We start from the raw sequence: 22,570 nt of genomic DNA, 5'->3' as shown, positions 1-22,570 counted from the left end.
CTTTTAAAATAGAGCAAGTAAAATGGGAAATGCATTTTTAATGGCTGACTTGATTCACACTAGACTGATTTCACTGACACTAGGCTTCCTGGGTATATGTTTATCTTAATCTTGGATGTGGGGAATTTTATATAGGTTTTCAGAGGAAGGCCAGGGACAACCAGTCATGGAGAACAGACCTGACCCATGAGAGGAGGTATGGGTAAAGTCTTGGTATATAGGATAAAGAGATAATTAATTCATTCCTAAGCATAGGCTTAACCTTGTTTCAATAAGCAGTAGCCTGTTCTAGAGTATAAGTCTCATTTTTTTTTAAGAACTAGAATTCTTGAAGGCCATTCAGAGAGCCAGTGTGCAAAGTGTTAAGATGGATCCAGTAGACGTGTTTCATTATTTGCAAAATAAATAGCAACACAGGTTTCTTTGCTATTCTTCAATGAGTTACATAGTGCAAAGCAAGTGTCGGTGGTAGTATTCTGCTGAGAAACAGGCTTTTTTGGAAAAAGCTTTTCCTAGAATGCCAATTCAGAGTAGAAGGGGTGAGACCTGAGTCCTTGCCCCCTAGGTCTGTCTTTCAGGGTCCCAGGTGAACTTTTAGAAGAATGAGAGCAACTGGATACCTAGGAAGCTTATCAATTTATAAAGAAAGTTTTAATTAATTCCCTCTGTTTGTATTCCTTCAAGACCTTAACACCATTCATATTTCTGCAGCGGCCATTCCAAACACAGACCTGTGGCTTTCACTTCACTGTTGGTGAGAGCAAGAAGGCATCTGCCAAAGTTTCAGATTCGGTAAGTTCATTGCCCAAATGCAAACAACCTTTCTGTTTTGTTTTTGTAAGGTCTCACTATGTAGTTCTGGCTATCCTGGAACTCAGTATGTAGACCAGGCTGGCCTTGAGCTCAGAGATTCACCTGACTCTGCTGGGATTAAAGGTGTGTGCAATTATGCCCAGCTTGTAAACTTTTCTTGCTTTGAAGGATAGTAATCTATAGTCATTCTACTATATTTGACTATTGTACATTTTTTAAAAAAGGTTTTCTTGGGTATTGACTATATGCTTAAATATGTGTAGTACAATCCTTACAAAAATACTTACATAGATAGATACTGATGTTCTTGCTGGCAAAACTATCTAAACTAACCTCTAAATGCCAGTAAACTAACAATATAAGAAAATACACTACTGGGCGGTGGTGTCACACGCGTTTAACCCCAGCACTTGGGAGGCAGACACAGGAGGATCTCTGTGAGTTCCAGACTAGCCTGGTCTACAAAAGCTAGTTCCAGGACAGCCTCTAAAGCCACAGAGAAACCCTGTCTCGAAAAACTAAAAAAAGAAAAGAAAATACACTGTATGTACTGTGATGGAGAGTGGAATCTCTGCACAAAGTAAGACTGTAGCTACTGGAGTTGAAGTTCCTTTGTATTTAGCCTATTTTGCTTTCTGTTTTAAAAACTGTACATTGCTTACAAATTCTTATCATATGAGCTAGCAGGAGTTACAGAATACTGCTTGACAGTTTCTCAGTGATTAGTCTACCCACATAGGGCCTGTTCCTATAGACCTGAAATATAGTTGTGTCTGTACCCAGGAAAACTGAAATATGCTGATTTCAACAAAAACAACATTGTTTTCTTTTCTTTTTCTTTTGTTTTTCGAGACAGGGTTTCTCTGTATTGTTTAGGAGGCTGTCCTGGAACTTGCTCTGTAGACCAGGGTGGCCTTGAACTCATAGAGATCCGCCTGCCTCTGCCTCCCAAGTGCTGGGATTAAAGGTGTGCACTACCAACTCCTTGCCAACATTGTTTTCAAGAGAGACTTGTGCACCACAGGTGGAGAAGCATTATTAGCGCATGTTTAATCTCCTACAGATAAATGGATATGGTATGGACAGGAGTAAAAGCATTGAGTAAAAGATATAATTAGAGCTCATTGTACTGATGTTTTCATCTGCTTTAATACTTCCTTGCTTTGGAATCTTAAGTGTCTCCCAAAACACTTTTGTTTTCTCTTTCATTTTGTTTTTTTAAAGCTAAGTGTTGGGAAGCAGAGGCAGGAAGATGGTGAATTTTGAGCCAGTCTGAGTAAGATTCCTGTCTTAGTGTTTCTATTGCTGCGACAAAACACTATGACCAGAGAGTAAGTTGGGAAGGAAAGGATTTTTAGACTTACACTTCAGTTAGCTGTTCATCACTGAAGGAAGTCAGACAGAAACTCAAAACGGGGCAGGATCTTGGAGGCCGGGGCTGATGCAGAGGCCATGGAAAGGAACTGCCTACTGACTTGCTCAGCATACCTTTTTCTAGAACCCAGGACCAGCATCCCAGAGATGGCACCACCCACCATGGACTGGACCTTCCCCCATTGATTACTAATTGTGAAAATGCCTTACAGCTGGATCTCAAAGAGGCATTTCCTCAGCTGAGACTACTTCCTCTGATCACTCTAGCTTGTGTCTAAACAGCTTGTGTTTTGACAGATAAAACCACCCAGTACAATGTCTGAAAACAAAACAAAAAGTAATTAATTTTGTGGAGGGGGTGGGGGGTGGGTTAGGGGAACAGACCTTCTTTTGACCATAAAATCTGATTGCTGGTCCATTGTTCCTACCACACTGGGAACACCAAGAATACATACTCATCCCAGAACAGGATTGAGGCCTTCTGTGTACAGCAGCTGTTCTTTCCTTTTATTATTGTGTAATTATAGTATTAGTGTTTTATGAGGTTGAATGTGTAATGAATAGATGAATTTCCTTTTCAGATTTCTACTCAATACCCAGTTGTGGATCATGAATTTGATGCTGTGGTGGTAGGCGCTGGAGGGGCAGGCTTGCGAGCTGCATTTGGCCTTTCTGAGGCAGGGTTTAATACTGCATGCGTTACAAAACTCTTTCCTACCAGATCACATACTGTTGCAGCACAGGTAAGAAAAAAAGTCCTCTTTTCAATACCTACATATCTTGCACAGCACCACTCCTCCTATAAGACAAATTCTTGCCTCATCAAGCTCCAGTCATAGTTACCATCATCTAATCAGTCATTCATTCTCCCTTTCTTCCTCGGGACCATTGTGGGGTCAGCACCTCATTGTTATTCTCACCTGTGGGTCTTTTCCAGCTCTCCTGCCTCCTACCGGTTTTCCCATAATGGTTTTGTTTCCTCCACAGTTCTTCCTGGTATAAAATATGTTTGCAAAAGCCAGATCTTAAGTTTAGTCAGCTTTTTTTTAATCACTGAGACAAATACCTGAGAGATTTGATTTATGCTTTCAGAGATTTCAGCCTTGGTAATTTGGCTGTGCTGTTTGGGCATATGACAGCATATATTATACTGGAAGGGCTTGTGGCAGAAGATGCTGATCACCTCGTCTCAAGGCAGCCGGGAAGTAAAAATGGGGAGAAGACAGGGTGCCAAATCCCCTTCCAGGGCATGTCCAATGGCTTAAATTCTCTTCGTTAGACCTGCTCCTAGAAGTTCTTCCATCCACCAGTAGTACCATAACTTCCTTAGCACATGTGCCTTCTGGGGGACCTCCAAAATTCACACTTAGTATCCTTGCTAAATGTGTATTACAGTGAACTCTGATGGTATGGATGTGAAGAATAGGAAAATATTGGCCTTTCATACTCTCAAGTTGAGAAAAATTGGAATAATTTTTATTCTAGGCTCACTAAGTAATATTAATCTTTGTATGGTTAGCAAATTCGTGTTTGACTCTCTTTCCTCGTATCTGGGGTGTTTTTGTTTTGTTTTGTTTTCTAAGCCAACAGCAAAGTTCGATGACTTCTAGGAGCTTGGAAAAGCCACCTTTATCTCTGTTGTTGCTAAAACAGCCTGTAGGACATACTTTGGGCACTGAGTTGAATAGGTGGTTTATAAGCTAAAGAATTAAAACACATTGGGAGAAGTCATGATCTAGTAGGAAAAGGAGACCCGAACAGAAGTTACAGTGTCAAGTTAAGGTAGTGTGGTAGTAACAGAGTAGGAGAAAGGAGAAGTTTGGCTATTGGTTACTAAGGATAATGGAGGTAGAGTAAGACTATAGTTGTAGAGGTTTCAAAAGATTTGAGAGTTCTCAGAGGACCAGCATTTGTGACCCTGGTTTTCATGTAGCAGTAAAGTGATGGCTACTATCAGTTACACATTTTTTTCAAAGTAGCTGTTATATCCTGCTACAAATATGTAACTTAAGGGTTGTTATCAGGATTATCTTGGCTTTACAGTTGGAGGTGTTGGATAAAAAAGAAAAGAAAGTAACTAACCATTATTCAGTTACCACAAGGTTCTTAGTTCTTCCTAGTGCCTCATCCAAACTTAAAAATACCATAACTAGGAATACCAGAGCACAACAGTAATGAGAAGGGAAGGAATTTAGTTTAGGTCCGCTGCTCAAACCTTACCGAACAGCAGTTGGCAAGAAGAGAAGGAAATAAGATATGTGTATTTATTTCCCATTGCTGTAAAACAATGTCCAGTGTTTGGTACTATATGAAGAAAAAGTATTTTAAAGTCCAAAAATTGGGTAGCCTTATTCATTTGGTCTTCAGTAAGGGTTCCCTTGCCTACAACATGGTAGATTGTATCATGGGCTCTTAGGAGAAGAAGTCATGTGACCATAGAAGAAACCAGGAAATGGGAGGGGTTAGTCTTGCTTTTTTTCAGGAATACAACCAGAAACTATCAAAAGTCCAGTAAAAACTACTTTAATTCCTCTCAAGGGTATACATCCCTCAAAGCCTAACATATTCTCTAAGGTTCCACCATCTTTTAATACCATTACACTGTGGATTGTGTCTCCCTCCAGTATATGAACCATTGAGAGACAATTAAGTCATACTAGGGTGCTTTCTCTTATGAAAAGATTACCTAAAAAGGATGACTTGAAAGTTGGAGGCTGGGTGTGGTGGTGCATGCCTTTAATCTCAGCACCAAAGGAGGCAGAAACAGAGGCAGGGAGATCTCTGTAAGTTCAAGGACTGCCTACCTGGTCTATATAGAAAGTTCCAAGCTGATAAGGATTACAGCAAGACCCTGTTTCTGTTTCCAAAAAAAGACATATAAGTTGAAAGAAGGAAAGAGATTGGTCCAAGTGCTGCCCTATTTTGTGATTCTGAGAGGTTAGATAGAGTGATAGTCATATAATAGTTGAAGAAACCGTAGTGCTGGATTATCTAACTGAATGAGGAGCACATTACTTGATAGGGGGTACTTCAATTCACATACAAGTGCCATTGAGAACATCTTATACCATACCATTTCTAGACAGTCTCGTTGAGTGCCTGTATCTGTCAGTTAGATAAGCAATGGATAAGGTATAAGGACATTTTTCCTTTACAGGCATGAAGGTTAAGCAACATCCCCATCGCAGGTACAGATTAAGTCACCTGTCTAGTCCATGTAGTCAGGGGAAGTTTCATGACTTGGGGCCTGTCTTACTGTTCCTTAACCCTCATGAAGAGTCAGGAGTTGACTTTCTGTGAATCAGACCTCAGTGGGGAGATGGGCTGCAGAAACAATTGGGGACTCTCAGTTACAGCAAGTAAGCAGTTGGCATGGTGTTTCCAGGGAGGCATCAATGCTGCTCTGGGGAACATGGAAGAGGACAACTGGAGGTGGCATTTCTACGACACCGTGAAAGGATCTGACTGGCTGGGGGATCAGGATGCCATCCATTACATGACAGAGCAAGCCCCTGCCTCCGTGGTCGAGGTAACTAAAGGGAAACTCTTGGTTCATTGTGCATGTGCTCTGCTTGTATTACAAAAGAACCAATGTAAAAATAAAAGAAGGGGCTGGAGATATGGCTCTTGGAGAGTTTGTGCCTAGCAGTTAAGCTCTAGGATCCTATCCCTGGTAATAAAGAAGTTTTTTCTGTAACTGTTCAGTTCATTTCATAGTTCCCCCTGAATTGTCAGTGTTTTCATGGAGTATGCTAGTATGGAAATTTTAGATTTCAGGTTTGGTGCAAATTAACCATGAATATTTTTACTTGTTTAAAGCAACATATTTTTTTCTTGTTTTGTATTTCACAGCTAGAAAATTACGGCATGCCATTTAGCAGAACTGAAGATGGGAAGATTTATCAGCGTGCATTTGGTGGACAAAGTCTCAAGTTTGGGAAAGGCGGGCAGGCTCATCGGTGTTGCTGCGTGGCTGATCGGACAGGCCACTCACTCTTGCACACTTTGTATGGAAGGGTGAGGCTGACTTGGTGGTAAAGGAATGGAACACATAGATGGTTAGGGTTGGGATTAACAGTGGGAATGGCATAGGACAGGAGGCAATCACCGCATGGGCACCTTAAAAAAAAGCAAGACAATAATGTTCTCCTTTGATTGCTGTGACAAAGAGCATAACCAAGAGCAGCTTAGGGAAGGAAAGGGCTTATTTCACGTTATAGTTTTACTTCATTATGAGGGGAAGTGAGAGCAAGAACTTGAGGCAAGGACTGCTGTAGTGATGTTTTGCTTTTATTTAACAAGTACAATTAAATAAAATTTCCCTGAAAATCAGAATGTAGAGCTAACCACACTAGTTAGCCATAGAAGCCAGCGGTGGCACATACCTTAATCCCAGAGTTCAGGAGGAATCTCTGTGAGTTCAAGGCCACCCTGGGCCACACAAGATTGAATCTGTCTAAAAGAGAACTAGAGCTCACACATGTGATCCCAGCATTTGGAATCACGCGCCTTTAATCCCAGCACTAGGAAGGTGAAGACGGGTGATATGGCTGTGCGGAGAGAGAAATATAAGGCGGGAGGAGACAGGAGAGTAGATGCAGTCAGGTTTCATAGAGACAGCAGTCAGTGTGAGGATGCAGTCTGAGGACAGGATCGCCCCTTTGGTCTGAGCATTGGTAGAGGTAAGAACTCTAGTGACTCAATGCTCTGCGTCTCTGATACTTCACGCCATGATAAGTCAATCTGAGTTTTTATTAAGACCAGTTAGAATTTGTGCTACAGACTGCTGTGGAACCCTTGGAGGAACACTGCATTTGTTCCCTATGGCTTGCTCAGCCTACTTTATTTTATTTCTTTGTTTTTCGAGACAGAGTTTCTCTAGGTAGCTTTGGAGGCTGTCCTGGAACTAGCTCTTGTAGACCAGGCTGGCCTTGAACTCACAGAGATCCACCTGTCTCTGCCTCCCGAGGGTTGGGATTAAAGGTGTGTGCCACTAACGCCTGGCTATTCAGCCTACTTTTTTATACACCTCTGGATCACTTACACAGCCATGGCACCATCCCCAGTGAGCTGGGCCCCTTCATATCATCAGTAAAGAAAAAGCCCCCACAGGCTTGCTGCTAGTCCAGTCAGATGGGAACATTTTCTCAGTTGAGGTTCCCTCTTTAATAGTTTTTGCCTGTACCAAATTGACAAAAAACTGACTAACACAAATAGTAAGGTGTCCTAAGTAATTATTAATCTGAAGTATTGAATAGATATTGTGAAAAACTATCTATAGTATGTTATTCCTTGTGTCTGTTTTGGAAAGTTGAATTGGTAGTCATTGCTTATCTTGCATTTGTGATCACATACCAAGAAGAGAGGAAGTATTTTAGCATGCTTTTATCTTCTCTGAGTTCCTGAACTGAGTGGTATGTTTTAATACTTCACTGTTAAACTGGATGAAGCCTTGAGGGACAGGAGTCACTGGCTCAGTGGTTCTTAACCTCTGGGTCGAGACCCGTAAAAGATCACTGGAAACCACATATTTGCATTATGATTCATAACAGTAGAAAATTATAGTTATGAGGTAGCAACAAAAATAATTTTATGGTTGGGGAACTGTATTAAAGGGTTGCAGCATTAGGAAGGTTGAAGACAACTGCACTAGATAGTCAGCCTACTTTGGCATGTCCAGATAATCAACAATCCGAACTCTGTTTTCAGAAAATAGTGACAAGTGGTTAATTAACATGAAAATATCAGAACACCAGTAGCTTCCTTTAGGCGAAGTACACAGAGAAAATGTAACAGCGTGTGCTTGTTCTATGGTCATTTTGAGAGTTTGCCTAAGCTCTCTAGAGCTCCTTGCATTCACCATCAAGACTATCAAATTCACTCTTGGTGGCATCCAGGGCCAATTGCCCTATAAGCATGGAAATGGGCTTACCTGCACTGCATACTACCAGCCCCAAGTAGCCACTACAGGTACAGATGTGGTTGATAATAATGGAGGAGATGGGTGTTTTATTTTTATTAATCAGATGTCCACATATAGCTAGTAACTCTTCTGGATCATGACTCTGTGACCCATCTATGGGCCTCATAGAGGGTGCCAAATTCTTGAGAGGTGTTCAGTATTACATGGCCATCAGAGAAACCAGAGTGCCTCCTAAGCTTTTGTAGAAATAAGAGTGGTGTTACTAAAAAGTGAGCAGCTCAGGGCCTGTTGCATTCTATTCTCTGCATTTTTTGTTGTGGATATACTGCTAAACATAGGGTGACTTTTTGTGCTTTGTACTGTTATCATTATTGATGCTAATATAAGTTCATGTAACTTCATTACAAACCATAGTATTTTTTAAACTTCATTTCTTAACAGGGTTGGATCAAGTCCTTTAGACTGTTTTCATTCACACTTTGAGTGTTGTTGGTTTAATCTTAATCTTAAACCGTTTGAAATGTGGGCTTTCTTTCTTACAGTCTCTGCGATATGACACCAGCTATTTTGTGGAGTATTTTGCCTTGGATCTTTTGATGGAAAATGGGGAATGCCGTGGTGTCATTGCACTGTGCATAGAAGATGGGTCCATACACAGAATAAGAGCAAAGAACACTGTCATTGCTACTGGGTAGGATCCGATTTATTTATTTATTTGTTTGTTTAATTTCTTACAGAAAAATCGAGTTTCAGCAATTAGGGGGAGGGAGGGTTTATTTGCTTTTTTTCTTAAATAAAACTAATACAGAGCCAGGCATTGGTGGCGCACACCTTTAATCCCAGCACTCAGGAGGCAGAGGCAGGCGGATCTCTGTGAGTTCAAGACCAGCCTAGTCTGTAGAGCAAGAGCAAGTTCCAGGACAGCCTCCTAAACAATACAGAGAAACTTTGTCTCAAAAAACAAAACAAAACAAAACAAAAAAACCCAAAAACAAAAAACTAATTCAGAACAATGGGTCAGACATAGGCCTTTGCGTCACATCATGTGGAAGGTACCTTCATCACAATATAGATGTTCTCTAAGCATTATAGGGCAAAATTGGGGAATATAAAGCTCACCCTGCCTGTTCTTACATAAAGAATAAGCCTGGATAGTCACATGGCATTTTCAAATAAACTTTCCCGCTTTCTTATTTACTATGTATAATGATTCTTAGAATGAAGAAATACTGTTTACATGATGAAAATAAGTAACTTTCACTTGATATGACTTCATTTTTACCGTTTTAAAAAGAGCTGAGGGTATAACTCAGTTGTAGAGTATTTGCTTGTCTAGAATGCACGTGGTCCTAGATTCAGTCTCCATTACCACCACCATCCTCCCCCAAAAAAGGAAAAGAAAAGAAAAAGTTTAAATGTTTTTAAATGGTATAGAACCTGAATAAATGTTTTTCCCAGAGTGGGGGCATATACACATGGCCAGCAGGTTTATACAAGGTGCTTAGCACCATTAAACATCTGGCACGTTCAAGTAACAGCTGCACTTGTGAGGATGGTTAATGTAAAGATACAAATAATAGTGTTGATGAAGATGTAGAGAAAAGGGGGCCAACTGTCTTAGTTACTTTTCTGTGGCTTGATAAAACACCATTACCAAGGCAACTCACAAAGGAAAGTGTTAAATCTGCGCTCTGGTTTCAGAGGACTAGAGTCTGTGATGGCTGAATAAAGGAGTAGCTGAATGTTCAATCTTGATCTACTACCATAAGGCAGAGAGAGTCCAGAGAAGCATCAAAGCCCACCCCCAGTAACACACCTCCTGATCCTTCTCAGCCGGCTCCACCAACTGGGAACTAAGCATTCAAATATATGAGCCTGTCGTGGCCGTTTTTATTCAAACCATCACACTGGGTAAAAACAGCACAGAAGTGTGACAGTCTACCTGAGTCCAATCTTTAGAACTTACGATAGAAGAACAAAACAAACTTCTTAAAGTTTTTCCCTGAATCCCCATACATGTGCCACGACAATGCCTGTGCCCACACTTACCATATATACTCAATAATTTTATATATGTACATATATTTAAACAAAAACAATGGCCTGGAGAGATGGTTCAGAATTAAGAGTTGCTACTCTTGCAGAGGACCTGAATTCTGGTCCCCGCACTCACTTCAAAAGACTCACAACTGCCTGTACCTCCAGCTCTGAGGTAGCTTCTTTGGGCATTACCACACATATTGCATAATTCACACAAACACATACACATAAATAAAATAAATCTTAAAAAAGATAGAAAGAAAAGTGGCCCAAAAGTCTAAAGACTATGAGTATAAATTGGTAGTCATTGTGAAGGTTCCTCAGAAAACTAAAGACTGAAGAGATGGCTTAGTAGACAAGGTACTTGCCACCCACACATGACAGTCCGAGCTTGGGTACCCAGAGCCCAAGTATGGCCCTGTCTGTATCCCCATGACTTAAGAGGCAGAGTCGGTATTCCAGAGCACAGACTAGATAGTTGATGAGCTTTTGGCCTAATTAAGAGACCCTGCTTCCATAAAATAACAATCAAGAAAGATACCCAGTGTCAACATCAGGCCTACACAGACACTCATAGACAAGCAGTCACATCAAACTTAGACTATTAAAAAAAATGTACCCTAAGAGTAAAACAGACATGATGCAGTAGTCTCACTGTGACTGCTTATGCAAAGAACATAAAGTCAGCATAATCACATTATGAATATATCATCAATACAAATGTTTGCTGCAATATTATTCACAGTGGCCAAGATACAGGGATTGTATTAGCCAGACTGTCACTGTGACCAAACACAGTTTATACAGGGAAGGGTTTATTTTGACTTATGGTTTCAGCAGGTTCAGTGCATGGTGACATGGATTCATGTGTTTAAGCAGGATATTTTAGTGATAAGTATGGTTTGGCAAAGAGGAAAAGACATTAATCCAGGGTTGTATATGGTCTAAGGACATATCTCCAGAGATCTACTTCCTCCAGTAAAGTTCCATGTCCTAAAGTTTTCATAAATCTCCCAAACAATTCAACTAGCTGTGAACCAAGCCTTTCAACACATGAGCCTATGAGGGACAGCTGTATTCAGACAACAGCTTGAGTCATGAGATGAGCAGTTTCTGAAACTTGATAAATAGCATGTTGTGCACAGTAATGATACAGTTGCTAAGAGTCTTAAATGTCAGCACCACAAAGAAAGGATAATTTTGTAAGGTTATGGATGTGTTAATGAAATTGATTGTTGAAATTGGTATACATTTATCAGATCACGTAGACATCTTGTAAATGAACAGTGAGGCTGGGGAAGAAATAATAAAAGAAAGTAACAAATCAATAAATACTTAACATTTTTTCATAATAAAAGTAATATATCCATATCAGGAAAATTCTTTGAAGATAAAGCACAGAGTACCAATTACAAAAAAAAAAACCCCACAAAATTCCTGTTTTCTGTCTCCCAACTTCCATCCATCCATGGTAGCAGCATCACACATGTAGCATCGCAGTATTTATTGTGTGCCATTTATACATATGCATGGGTCAGAATACAGGCGATTAAAGGTTGGTGCCCCAGAGGCTACACGATATATATAATCTTTGATTCCATAAGAAGAGGTTTGGTGTTGACATATGCTTATAGTCACTTTTCTGTTTTCAGGGGCTATGGGCGGACCTACTTCAGCTGCACATCTGCCCATACCAGCACAGGGGACGGCACAGCCATGGTCACCAGGGCTGGCTTGCCTTGCCAGGACTTAGAGTTTATTCAGTTCCACCCCACAGGTAGGATGGGGTACCTGTCTGGCTCTGGGCTCTTCTGTGTCTTATAAGCATGCAAAACCTATTAGTGCACTTTAGTGTACTTCTCCTGTCTTGAGTACTCAAGGAGAGTTTAAGCAGTTCGTATAGATTTGGTTTCAGGTACTCATGGTTAGAGGAATGTGAAGTTAGAACAGACCAGACTCTACCTGATGCCAAAGTTAGGGTTTGAATTTGGAAGAGGGAAAGAGCTAATTGTGGGAGAAATTAGCTCACGGTGCCTGTCAGAGCCTTGAGCCAGAGTAGAGAGATGGAATGAGATAGAGAAGAAAAATAAATGTGTTAGTTTTCTTACTTCAGTTTTTGTCAAGTGTCACGGAGCCTCTGGATTTCCTGTCACACACTGTTTAGCACTCCCATTTTTTTATGCTTCCTTCACAATGTATAAGAAGTACACTCTCAAAGGATGTTTCTGAAGCTATGAAAAGTGAAAAGCAGGTGAAATATAAGAACTTATATTCTTTTAGAGCATATAACCCTTTGGCAAATGAAAGAAAATTTTAGCTTTAAAATAGTACTTATTTAGCCTCTTCTGTTAAAATTCAGTACTTGACATATACTTTGTTTTTCCTTATATTGAGGGAACATATAAAAACCCAGATTACAAGCTGGGATTGACATGTTAAACAAGTTTGGTTCTAATTTAAATTTTAAAAAAAAAAGGAAGAGAAAAGAAAAAAAAAACCCCAACTACATCATGCTCCTCAGGTTTGAATGTGGGCTTTGCCTTTTAGTAGCTCTGTGACTAGGTGAGTTACTGAGCTTCAGCTTTCTTGTCTGTAAGGATAGGCTTATTCCCTGGGGCCATCATGGAGCTTAAATGAGTGAATGCTTAGAATTGGTACAAACATAAATATTAACCACTAAAATTATTTGTCAGTTTTGCTGTTTGGATATTTTAGATAGAAATTCTCCAAGCTGGTTTATTCCTGCCTAAACTTGGTTTAAAGGTATATTTAAAAAATTAAGTCTGCTAAACATACATGATGTTTATTCAGATGTGGGTTAGAACCTTGTGGATGAGCTTCTGCCTGGATCTGTTTGTGTGCTTTCTAATTTTCACTCCTGCTTGTCATACGTACCTCCTACTTGACTTCTCTTATTATTTTGAGTTTAATGCTCTTTGTGTCTCTTTTCCTTTCCTCCAAAGAGTGGTTTATAAAAAAGGATTTAGTCATTTGAAATAGCTTCCTAGTCATCATTCTTTTATAAGCATTTAATCACCTGGATTTTTACAGGTATATATGGTGCTGGCTGTCTCATCACAGAAGGATGCCGTGGAGAGGGAGGTATTCTCATCAACAGTCAAGGTGAAAGGTTCATGGAGAGATATGCCCCTGTTGCCAAGGACCTGGCATCCAGAGATGTTGTGTCTCGATCCATGACTCTTGAGATCCGTGAAGGAAGGTTTGTGGTTCTCCTCCAGGGATACATGAGTGTAGGCAGGTGGACAAATTGGTGTCTGCTTTTCTCTTCTCTTTAGTAGTCATTAGGTCACATCTTTGTATTTTAGCCGTTTACCTTTGTCAGCAGGTGCTCCTGCACCCACCTACAAAAATAAAGCTACCCCATTGTTTTCTGGCTAACATCTGTTAGTTTGTGATATTTCCCTAAGGACCTGCGTTTTGAGAATCTTTCTCATCAGTGAATGTGTAAGAGTAAGCATATCTTGTGCTCACAGTATGAGAATCAGATTCACACACCCAGCTAATACTCATGAACCTTAGGAGTTATGTTTTAGTCAATATCTACAGGCGTCTTGGCAGGTAACCTTCAGGGCTTGTGTGTCACTTGTCCTTTAGTGAGATTGCTTTAGGCTCCCAGGGCCTGTCCCCGTTATTTAATGCAGAGACTTAGGTGGGTTTGACACTTTGATTTAAAACAGAGGAGTCTGGTGGGTTATAGGAGACTTTGTAACACATCTACCAAGGAAAACAGGAACTCATGATATCCAAGATAAGTATGTGACTTTGGTGAGTACAGGTTTGTATTCTTGCTTGTGTCCCTGCATAGAAATGTTCCTGACACACAGTCAAAAATACTTGAAGGAAAAAAAAATTAATGAGACACAGACCATAGACAAGGTGAAATTTTCCTCACAATCAAAGATTGTTCAGGCTCACATACTTCAGAGATTTTAGTTGGCTCTTACTGTTCTTTGCCTCATGCTACAGTGTTGTATTTGCAGAGGCTGTGGCCCAGAGAAAGATCACGTCTATCTGCAGTTGCACCATCTGCCCCCTGAGCAGCTGGCCACACGTCTACCTGGGATTTCAGAGACAGCCATGATCTTCGCTGGCGTGGATGTCACTAAGGAGCCCATCCCTGTTCTCCCCACTGTGCATTACAACATGGGTGGGATTCCCACTAACTACAAAGGGCAGGTGATGATGACTAGCCCACCTTACAAAGGGCTTAGAGGCATAGAAGCAAAAACAGGCATTTTTCCCTCCAAAACTGCAGTGCGTTTGGTAGTTAATTATCAAATGCCATTTCTGCTAGGCAGTGAGACGCTAGATTATAGTCTTGGGTTTGCATCTACTTGGTAATAACCAATAGAATGTTAATTCTACATGGTTATAATACTGTATATCTTTTCCATTTTACAATTGCTTTTCTATATAATTTGATACTTTTACAGTGACCTTATAAATTAGTGACCTCTATATATAATTGGTACTTGGGTTATGAGCAGTTCACAGGTGCTCATCTGCTGGTCCTTCTGCTTTGAACTCCTGTCAGGACCAAGGGTAGGAATTGCTACCCCACTTCACAGATGATCCTCAGTTTTTCTCTTCCTTTTAATGTTCCATGACCTGTAACATTCCTTAGTCAAATCAGCCAGGGACTGAGACTCAGGAACCCGGAACCATCTTTGACCTGCTTGTAACAGACAGCAAGAGTTGAGGAGCAAATGGAGACCTGGGGTATACTAAGGAGTGAAACAGAAGATGCAGTCCTTACTTTTTCTACACAGGCATGGGGTGTACGGTAGGGAAGCGGGCACATGGAACCACAGATGTTTTGATGCCTCATCTGAAATATTTCCTGCAGGTGCTGAAGCATGTGAATGGACAGGATCAGGTTGTGCCTGGCCTGTATGCTTGTGGGGAGGCTGCCTGTGCCTCGGTGCATGGTGCCAACCGGCTTGGAGCAAATTCTCTGTTGGACCTCGTAGTCTTTGGCCGAGCCTGTGCCCTGAGCATTGCAGAATCTTGCAGGCCTGGTATGTGTTTTCTTTTCAAACCTCAAGCTATTTTAGGAGACCGTATAGTCTTGTTACTGGAAATTTGTGTAGTGATCATAGAGGAAATCTGCTTTTCCCATAGAAACAGATTGTGTAGTATTAATGTTGAGACTAGACTCTTGGAAATCTTAACAGTCAAGAAGGTAAGGGTTTTTTGTTTGTTTGTTTGTTTCGGGACAGGGTTTCTCTATATTGTTTTGGAGGCTGTCCCGGAAGCTCTGTAGACCAGCCTGGCCTTGAACTCACAGAGATCCGCCTGCCTCTGCCTCCCGAGTGATGCGATTAAAGGTGTGCCACCAATGCCCAGCTCCTTTTTTTTTTTTTTAAAGACATAAATGTTTTTTTAAAGCTCTGGTTGGCCCAGAACTCAGCCTATCAGCCAGGCTGGCCTTGAACTCAGAGAGATCCAGCTGCCTCTGCTTTCTGAGTATTGTGTATACCATCATGTATGGCTTGGTTGCTTTTTTTTTTTTTTTTTAACAGTCATTGTGTCCTTAAAAGACACTACTAAGAAATTGGTGTTTTGAGGGGAAGCTGATTTTATATTATTTACCTATTATAAATTACTTTTGCAGGGAAATATTTTTAATAGTAAAAAGAAATCTGTCACTTTTTGGTAATTATAGAAAAATGTTAGCCTGTTTTAAAAACAAGGTATAATAGAATTTCATTTAAAAAGGAATGACATGAACCGCTACCCCTCAGAGGCAGAATTAATTTCAGTTGATGTCTACTTATGGTAGCTTAAAATAACATGTAAAAGAAAAATGTGCCTTGTGTTGGAGTGTAGTTCTGCTTACACAGACCAGAACCAGGAGGTTACTGGAGCTCCAACCTCCAAGGAGACTTCATGGTAGCTGTTGTGTCTATCTTCTTAGAATAGTGGTATGAGAATGTCTCATGAGGAAGAGGATAGAGACTCTTCCTGTCCATCCGTTACTCTTCCTCTTGTTAACTGTGGATGTCAGTTGTACAGTTTATGTAGAGTGGATGTTTTATTAATGAACAGTAATGATGACACAGAAACTCTGCATCTTCTTGCCTCACTGATACGTAGAAAGGTGTGGGTCATCAGTTTTACATATTGCATCTTCACTTCTAGTCATGCCACAGTATAAGCTCAAATGTGAAGACAAGTCCTGGTCCTTAGTGCTGGCCAGCTGCACAGGAGGGGTTCAGAGTATCCTCTGTGACACCAAAAGTAGCTTTTTGCTAGCCTTGTACTTAGCAGTGAGGATCAAAATCACTTCTAGAGCAAAGTAGAAATTCAAGTGCCCTGCTTTGAGAGTGAAAAAAAGAACATTTTATAAAAATACTTATATGCAAAGGTTCTACAAATACATGTTAAGATTTTTTTTTTACTCAGTTATGAACAAGTAGTACTCAGCAAGTTCTCAGACAGGGTACTTAGAGTAAGATCAGAAGGCTGCATATGATTTTAATTCTGAAAAGAGCAAACTGTAAGGAAGAAACAGGTAATGGTTGCTAGGCTGTCCAAGTTCTGATTGTACTTAAATACAATTCTGCTTGCCAAAACCTGAAAAGCCCTACTAGAAAAAACAACAAAAAGCCAGCAAAATTCACTATGTCTTTAATTCTTTAATTTTAAAAATGTAAACACTTATAATATTTTCCCCCAGATGGTAATGGCCTAATATTTCTAAAGTTTAAGTCTAGGGTATCCTGTTTATAGTAGTGTTGAAATTTGTAAAAATGTGTAGCACAAAAAAATCAGTTTTACTGAGTGATTATTTTTTTAAACACTAAAAAGGAGCCAGGCACTCATGCACTTGTGATTTAAATACTCAGAAGACGGAGGTAAGAAGATTGTTAGTTCAAGGCTGATCTGGACTATATAGTAAGTTCAGGGTTATCTCAAGAGGAAGGGAAATGAACTAGTTACATGCCTGGGAGGACACATAGAACCAGTTCCCTAGTTTCCTTGGAGAGGAGGTATCTAGAAGCAGTTGTTGTCTGCTTTCTCATTAGAAAATGCCTATGCCACCTAAAACAACTTTCTAAATACTTCAGAACTTTTTTTATTATTTAAGTGGAGAGGATTCTTTCATTTTTGCAGAGGACAGTGTAGTATAGGGGATCAAACTTGGGGCGTTACCAATGCTAGCCAGTACTCTACTTCTAAGTTGTACCCCCTGCCTAAAAGTTATCATCTTGAGGTTTAGTTAAGAGGACACAAGAGTCAAGACCAACAGGCAGCTTTTCAAGACACACAGGAGAGCCATCTGTTAATCCTTTCATGAGAAAAAGTATGAAGCTGACCCTTCACTATCTCAAGGGTGTCCAGCTTCCTTATTAGAATAACAATTCTGATTACATATAGGTCTCTTAGATTCAAAAATGATTGCCTGCTGTGTTGTTTTTGTTTCTGTATATGTTCTTAAAACTTGACTCTTGGAATGACCCATGCCCTTAATCCCAGCACTCGGGAGGCAAGGCAGATGGATCTCTGTGACTTGAGGCCAGCCTGGTCTACTGAGTGAGTTCCAGTACAGCTAGGGGTATTGCACAGAGAATCCCTGTCTCGGAAAAACAACAACAAAATTGACTCTGGTCAATATCTTATACCTTAGATTGGTGCCCAGACAATGCTGTGTTAGATTACTTCTGTGCTTCTCAGACTCCTGGAATAATGGTGTAATTGGAGTGGTATTTAAACTGCCCCAAGTGATTTTGAAAGTTAAATTCTGGCTTTTTTTTTTTTTTTTTTAGGAGATAAAGTTCCTCCAATTAAAGCAAATGCTGGAGAAGAGTCAGTTATGAATCTTGACAAGTTAAGATTTGCTGATGGAAGCATAAGAACATCAGAACTACGCCTCAGCATGCAGAAGGTAGGAGAAGACAGCCACAGCCACCCTGCATGGGTGCTTGGGGGTTGACAGCAGGAGACCTGTTCCTCATTTTCCCAGACAGAGTTAAGAGTGATTGGGAGCCTTAACTGTGTTTCTTTAAACCGCATGGAGCATTGGAGTGCTTCTCTAGCACTCCTTCCTGTGTGTGAGCTTGGCACTCATCCTCAGGCCAGTGCTGCGTGTGTGTCTTGCAGCCAGTAGGAAGGAGAAGAGCATCCGGCACTGAGTCCCAGGTCACTTGGGAGCCAGCAGGGCACCCTGCTCACCTTTCATTGCCCAGAACTAGTGTTACTTTATTAGCTTCTCTCAGCTCTCATTAAGAGATGTCCTCAGACTGAACTGTACTGTAACAAAATCAGAAAGTGGGAGAGGGAAGTGGGCAGGAGCTAACCTCTAGACCCTGTGACAGTGGGGCAGTGCCTAGCCAAGGCGTCTCAGGCCCTGCTTTCCTCCTCTTAGCTTCCTGATCTTCCACTGCACCCACCACTGCACCCACTTGCACTCAGGGACACTTGTGTTCCAGATGCTGCCAGAGAAGTAAAATAGTTATGTGATGTATACAGATTGTTGTGAGATACATACATAATGAAGCGTATGGAAACATCTTTTAAGTTTAATCAAAATTTAAAGCGGCATACTTGGGAGAGACTATAGTAGGAGGATCACATGCATATAAGACCCTTTCTCTAGGAAAAAATTACGTTACGTTTAAATTTAACTCATACTCCGATTTTCCTACTTTATTTAAATTTTGTAAATATATACAATTTTGAAAAACTAAAGATTGGAGAGTTTTTGCCTGTCTTTTTCTGTGAATTAAAAGTTAATAATGGTCGGGCTTTGGTGGCGCACGCCTTTAATCCCAGCACTCGGGAGGCAGAGGCAGGTGAATCTCTGTGAGTTCGAGGCCAACCTGGTCTACAGAGCGAGTTCCAGGACAGCATCCAAAACAATACAGAGAAACCCTGTCTCGAAAAAAACAAAAACAAAAAAAAAGTTAATAATGGTACTTTATGATAGTCGATGCAGAGTCATGCTGCAGTGTTCCGTGTGGGAAGTGTATTACAAGAAGGCTGTGAAAAAATTAGCCAGCTATATGGAGAACTGAAGCATCTAAAGACATTCGACAGAGGTGAGTCACTAGTGTTCTGAGGGGACACTGTTTCCTTTGGGGTATGCTGGATTACCTTATTCCATGTCTGCTGTCCATCCGTCTCTCCCTCATAGCCGTGTGTTCTTAGTAAGTCCACAGTACCTACATGACTGGATTCGATCTGTCTTTCATGGGTTTTTTGTGTATCCCCAGGAATGGTTTGGAACACAGACCTGGTGGAGACCCTGGAGCTGCAGAACCTGATGTTGTGCGCACTGCAGACCATATATGGTGCAGAGGCACGAAAGGAATCACGGGGAGCTCATGCCAGGGAAGATTATAAAGTATGCCTTCAAGATACATCACACTAACCTGACATTTTCACACCTGATTCTACTCATTCCTACTCACTTTCTCTGTTTCATTTACTCTTTCCCAAAAGTAAACCAAGGAAAACATGCTCTCCTTCAATTTTTTTTTAATCCATATTCTCACTCTCAGAACCCTGCATCTTTTTCTTGCTTTGAGTCAGCCCACACAACATCTGTAAGCCGAACAGGCCTGGATCTTAGCAGGGTTAAGGGTAAAGTACATCCATAACCAGTTAGACTGTTTGTGAGTCATCAGCTCAGACACATCCCGAGGCTTGGAAGAAGACTTAGAGATCTGCCCTGACCTTGGTTTTTATGCAGACTATTATCTGTACAGAGCACACATGTTGAATTCTGCATATGATGGTAGAAAACACGAGGAGAAGCTTGGGTGTAGCTCCAAGTTCATGATGAATACATCAACCAAAGACTTCCCATGATGAGTACACTGGTTCTGGACAGTTATAGGGTGGTGAGTAAATAGGAAAGTGAGCTAAGCAGAAGTTTTCATTTGCTATGAACATGTATTGATTTAACCTGCAGTAGTCAAGTAGATGGAAAGAAACCTGAGAAAGCACATCCCCAATATGTACCAAAGACTAGATGCTTCTTAAACGTTAACTGTTAGGAGCTGAGATAAATAAGGCCTTGAAGATTTGAAGTAGATTCTTTTTTGTTGTTGGTTTTTGAGACAGGGTTTCTCTGTAGGTTTGGAGACTGTCCTGGAACTCTCTTTGAAGACCAGGCTGGCCTTGAACTTACAGAGATTCACCTGCGTCTGCTTTCCGAGTGCTGGGATTAAAGGCGTGCACCACCACCGCCCAGCTGAAGTAGATTCTTGGCGGGCTTATGCTGTAGTTAGGAATGTATACCTAGGGCTGTGCTTTAACCCACTGGTACAGGTAAGGAACCTCCTATCTACCATTCCTCCTTACTTGCTTTCAGTAGAAACAGCAAGGTATCTGATCTTGGTTTTTATTTAAAGAGCCTCTTGCTCATATAACATATTCCCACATGCACTGAGTCTACCTTAGAAAACAGCTAAATTAATATGGGTGTGGTGGTGCGCCCTGTCTCAAAACAAAACAAAAGCCCATTTGAATTAAAAATGCTAAAAAAAAAAAGTTGAGGAAATCTCAGTGCATGGAGCCAAAGGAAAAATTGCATAAATGATACTTAATTCTAATATCTGTCTATAAAGTTGTAAGAGAATATGCAGAAATGGATGTTCTATACTTATACTTCTGACTCCAAAAGCCCTTTCTTTGCCAGGGCACCTACCTCCTGGGCTGGTCTCCTGTGCATCTGTTAATAATCTCTGTGTTTTTTGATGTTCTATGGTGACAGACGAGGTATATTTTTAACTCAGGTGCGAGTTGATGAGTATGATTACTCCAAGCCAATCCAGGGGCAGCAGAAGAAGCCATTTGAGGAACACTGGAGGAAACACACCCTTTCATATGTGGACACCAAAACTGGGAAGGTATGTGGGCATGCATCAGCCCAGGGATGTGCCAAACCACTCTTATTTGGCCTTTGGTAGTTGACTAGTTTGGGAAACAACCTAGTTTTAGACCAGCTATTAACAGATCTGAGATGTCACCAAATAGAATAATGTGAGTCTTGTTTCTTGTTGGAAACAGAATCCAATGCCTGGGTGGTTCAGGGGGACCTTTAGTTTAGAGCCAGCTCTCTCTAATCTTCTGTACCAGATAAAGAGTACTGAGCAATGAATAGATGTTTGAGGCCTCTGTTAGGGAAGAAGTGGTGACTAATTATTAGTACATTTGCATCACGTGATGAAATACCTGATGTGAATAACATAAAGGATCACAGGTTTATTTTTTCACCCATTTACAGAAAGTTCATGGTTGCTTGGACTCATTCACTTAAGCAGAATGTCATGACAGAGGCAGCTAGCTAGCTGTTCACCTCATAGCAGGAGGCTAAGGCAGGAGGAACTTGAGTTGGAGGTCAGAATAGACTATAGAGGGAGATGAGGTAGGAGGAATAACAAAAGACACAGAAGAAATGACTGTGAATTTTCATGCTTTGATTCACTCTGACCCTTTTCTCTAAGGTTACTTTGGAGTACAGACCTGTCATTGACAAGACCTTGAATGAAGCTGACTGTGCCACCGTACCCCCTGCTATCCGTTCCTACTGATAAAACCTAGCAGCTACAGGATCAGCTTATGTGGTTGTTTATCATAGCTTACATAGATTTTCCTCTCATACTTGTCGTGTTAAAATTCTACTCTCATGAGTCACTTCATAGATTAACCAAAGCTTGCTAGTACTTGTTGTGACGGACGGCTGCACCAGATTTTGTCCATCCCCTCCCCCCTTTTTTGGTGCAGTGATAAAACCGGCATAATTCTTAAATACAAACGAGCAGTCTTTATTTCTAAGTAAAGTCATGTGTTTGGTTTTATGCATATCTATTTGTCTGAAAAAGGAAATTAATTTTCTTCCCTGTCTAGTCCCAGCAGTTGCATCAAGTACCAAGTTTCTTGTGCTATATACTAAACTAGACTTTAGGGAATGTAAGATGTAATGGTAAATAAAATTGAGAAGTAGGGGGGCCCTTAATAATTGGGAAGAAAGTTTTGAATGTGTAAGTATAGAACCAGTGCCTCGTTTAGGTTCCTGGTGGGAAGACATATATACATATATATGTTCATGTATATGTGAGGGGTTATGTGCTGGTTAGCTTTGTCAGCTTGACGTAGTCTAGCATCACCTAGGAGGAGAGTCTCAATAAAGAATTGCTTGGGCATGTTTTTGAGGGATTATCTTGATTATGCTAATTGAAATGGGAAGACAGCCTACTGTGGGTACCACCATTCCTTAGGTAGTGAATCCTGGACTGTATAAGTGCAAGCTGAGCACTCAAGATTTGTGCATTCATTCATTGCTCTACTTTTCACTGTGGATGCAACTGGTTGCTTCAAGTTCCTGCTAAGACTTCCTTGAAATGAAGGACGTTAGCCAAAAGTTGTAAGCTAAATAAACCCTTTCTCCAA

At 40.7% G+C, this 22,570-nt stretch overlaps 1 protein-coding gene across 2 annotated transcripts in view; it reads left to right on the top strand.

Moving 5' to 3' along the window:
* Positions 1 to 22,570, top strand: part of Sdha (succinate dehydrogenase complex flavoprotein subunit A) — a 27,307-nt gene extending 4,737 nt beyond the window's left edge. For both annotated transcript variants that reach the window (XM_005065423.4, XM_040757752.1), the window contains exons 2-15: positions 712 to 792; positions 2,769 to 2,930; positions 5,573 to 5,716; positions 6,040 to 6,204; positions 8,653 to 8,801; positions 11,803 to 11,927; positions 13,202 to 13,370; positions 14,152 to 14,347; positions 15,018 to 15,189; positions 17,941 to 18,059; positions 19,101 to 19,212; positions 19,387 to 19,517; positions 20,914 to 21,027; positions 21,625 to 22,570. In XM_005065423.4, coding sequence (XP_005065480.1) covers positions 712 to 792; positions 2,769 to 2,930; positions 5,573 to 5,716; positions 6,040 to 6,204; positions 8,653 to 8,801; positions 11,803 to 11,927; positions 13,202 to 13,370; positions 14,152 to 14,347; positions 15,018 to 15,189; positions 17,941 to 18,059; positions 19,101 to 19,212; positions 19,387 to 19,517; positions 20,914 to 21,027; positions 21,625 to 21,711 — 1,926 coding nt within the window. In that variant the 3' untranslated portion in view covers positions 21,712 to 22,570. The remainder of the gene's footprint in view (positions 1 to 711; positions 793 to 2,768; positions 2,931 to 5,572; positions 5,717 to 6,039; positions 6,205 to 8,652; positions 8,802 to 11,802; positions 11,928 to 13,201; positions 13,371 to 14,151; positions 14,348 to 15,017; positions 15,190 to 17,940; positions 18,060 to 19,100; positions 19,213 to 19,386; positions 19,518 to 20,913; positions 21,028 to 21,624) is intronic.

The sequence above is a fragment of the Mesocricetus auratus genome, unplaced genomic scaffold (assembly GCF_017639785.1).
Source record: "Mesocricetus auratus isolate SY011 unplaced genomic scaffold, BCM_Maur_2.0 Super-Scaffold_100015, whole genome shotgun sequence".
NCBI lineage: Eukaryota > Metazoa > Chordata > Mammalia > Rodentia > Cricetidae > Mesocricetus > Mesocricetus auratus.
Note: the sequence above shows the minus strand (reverse complement) of the source record. Positions and strands in the feature narration are given on the sequence as shown.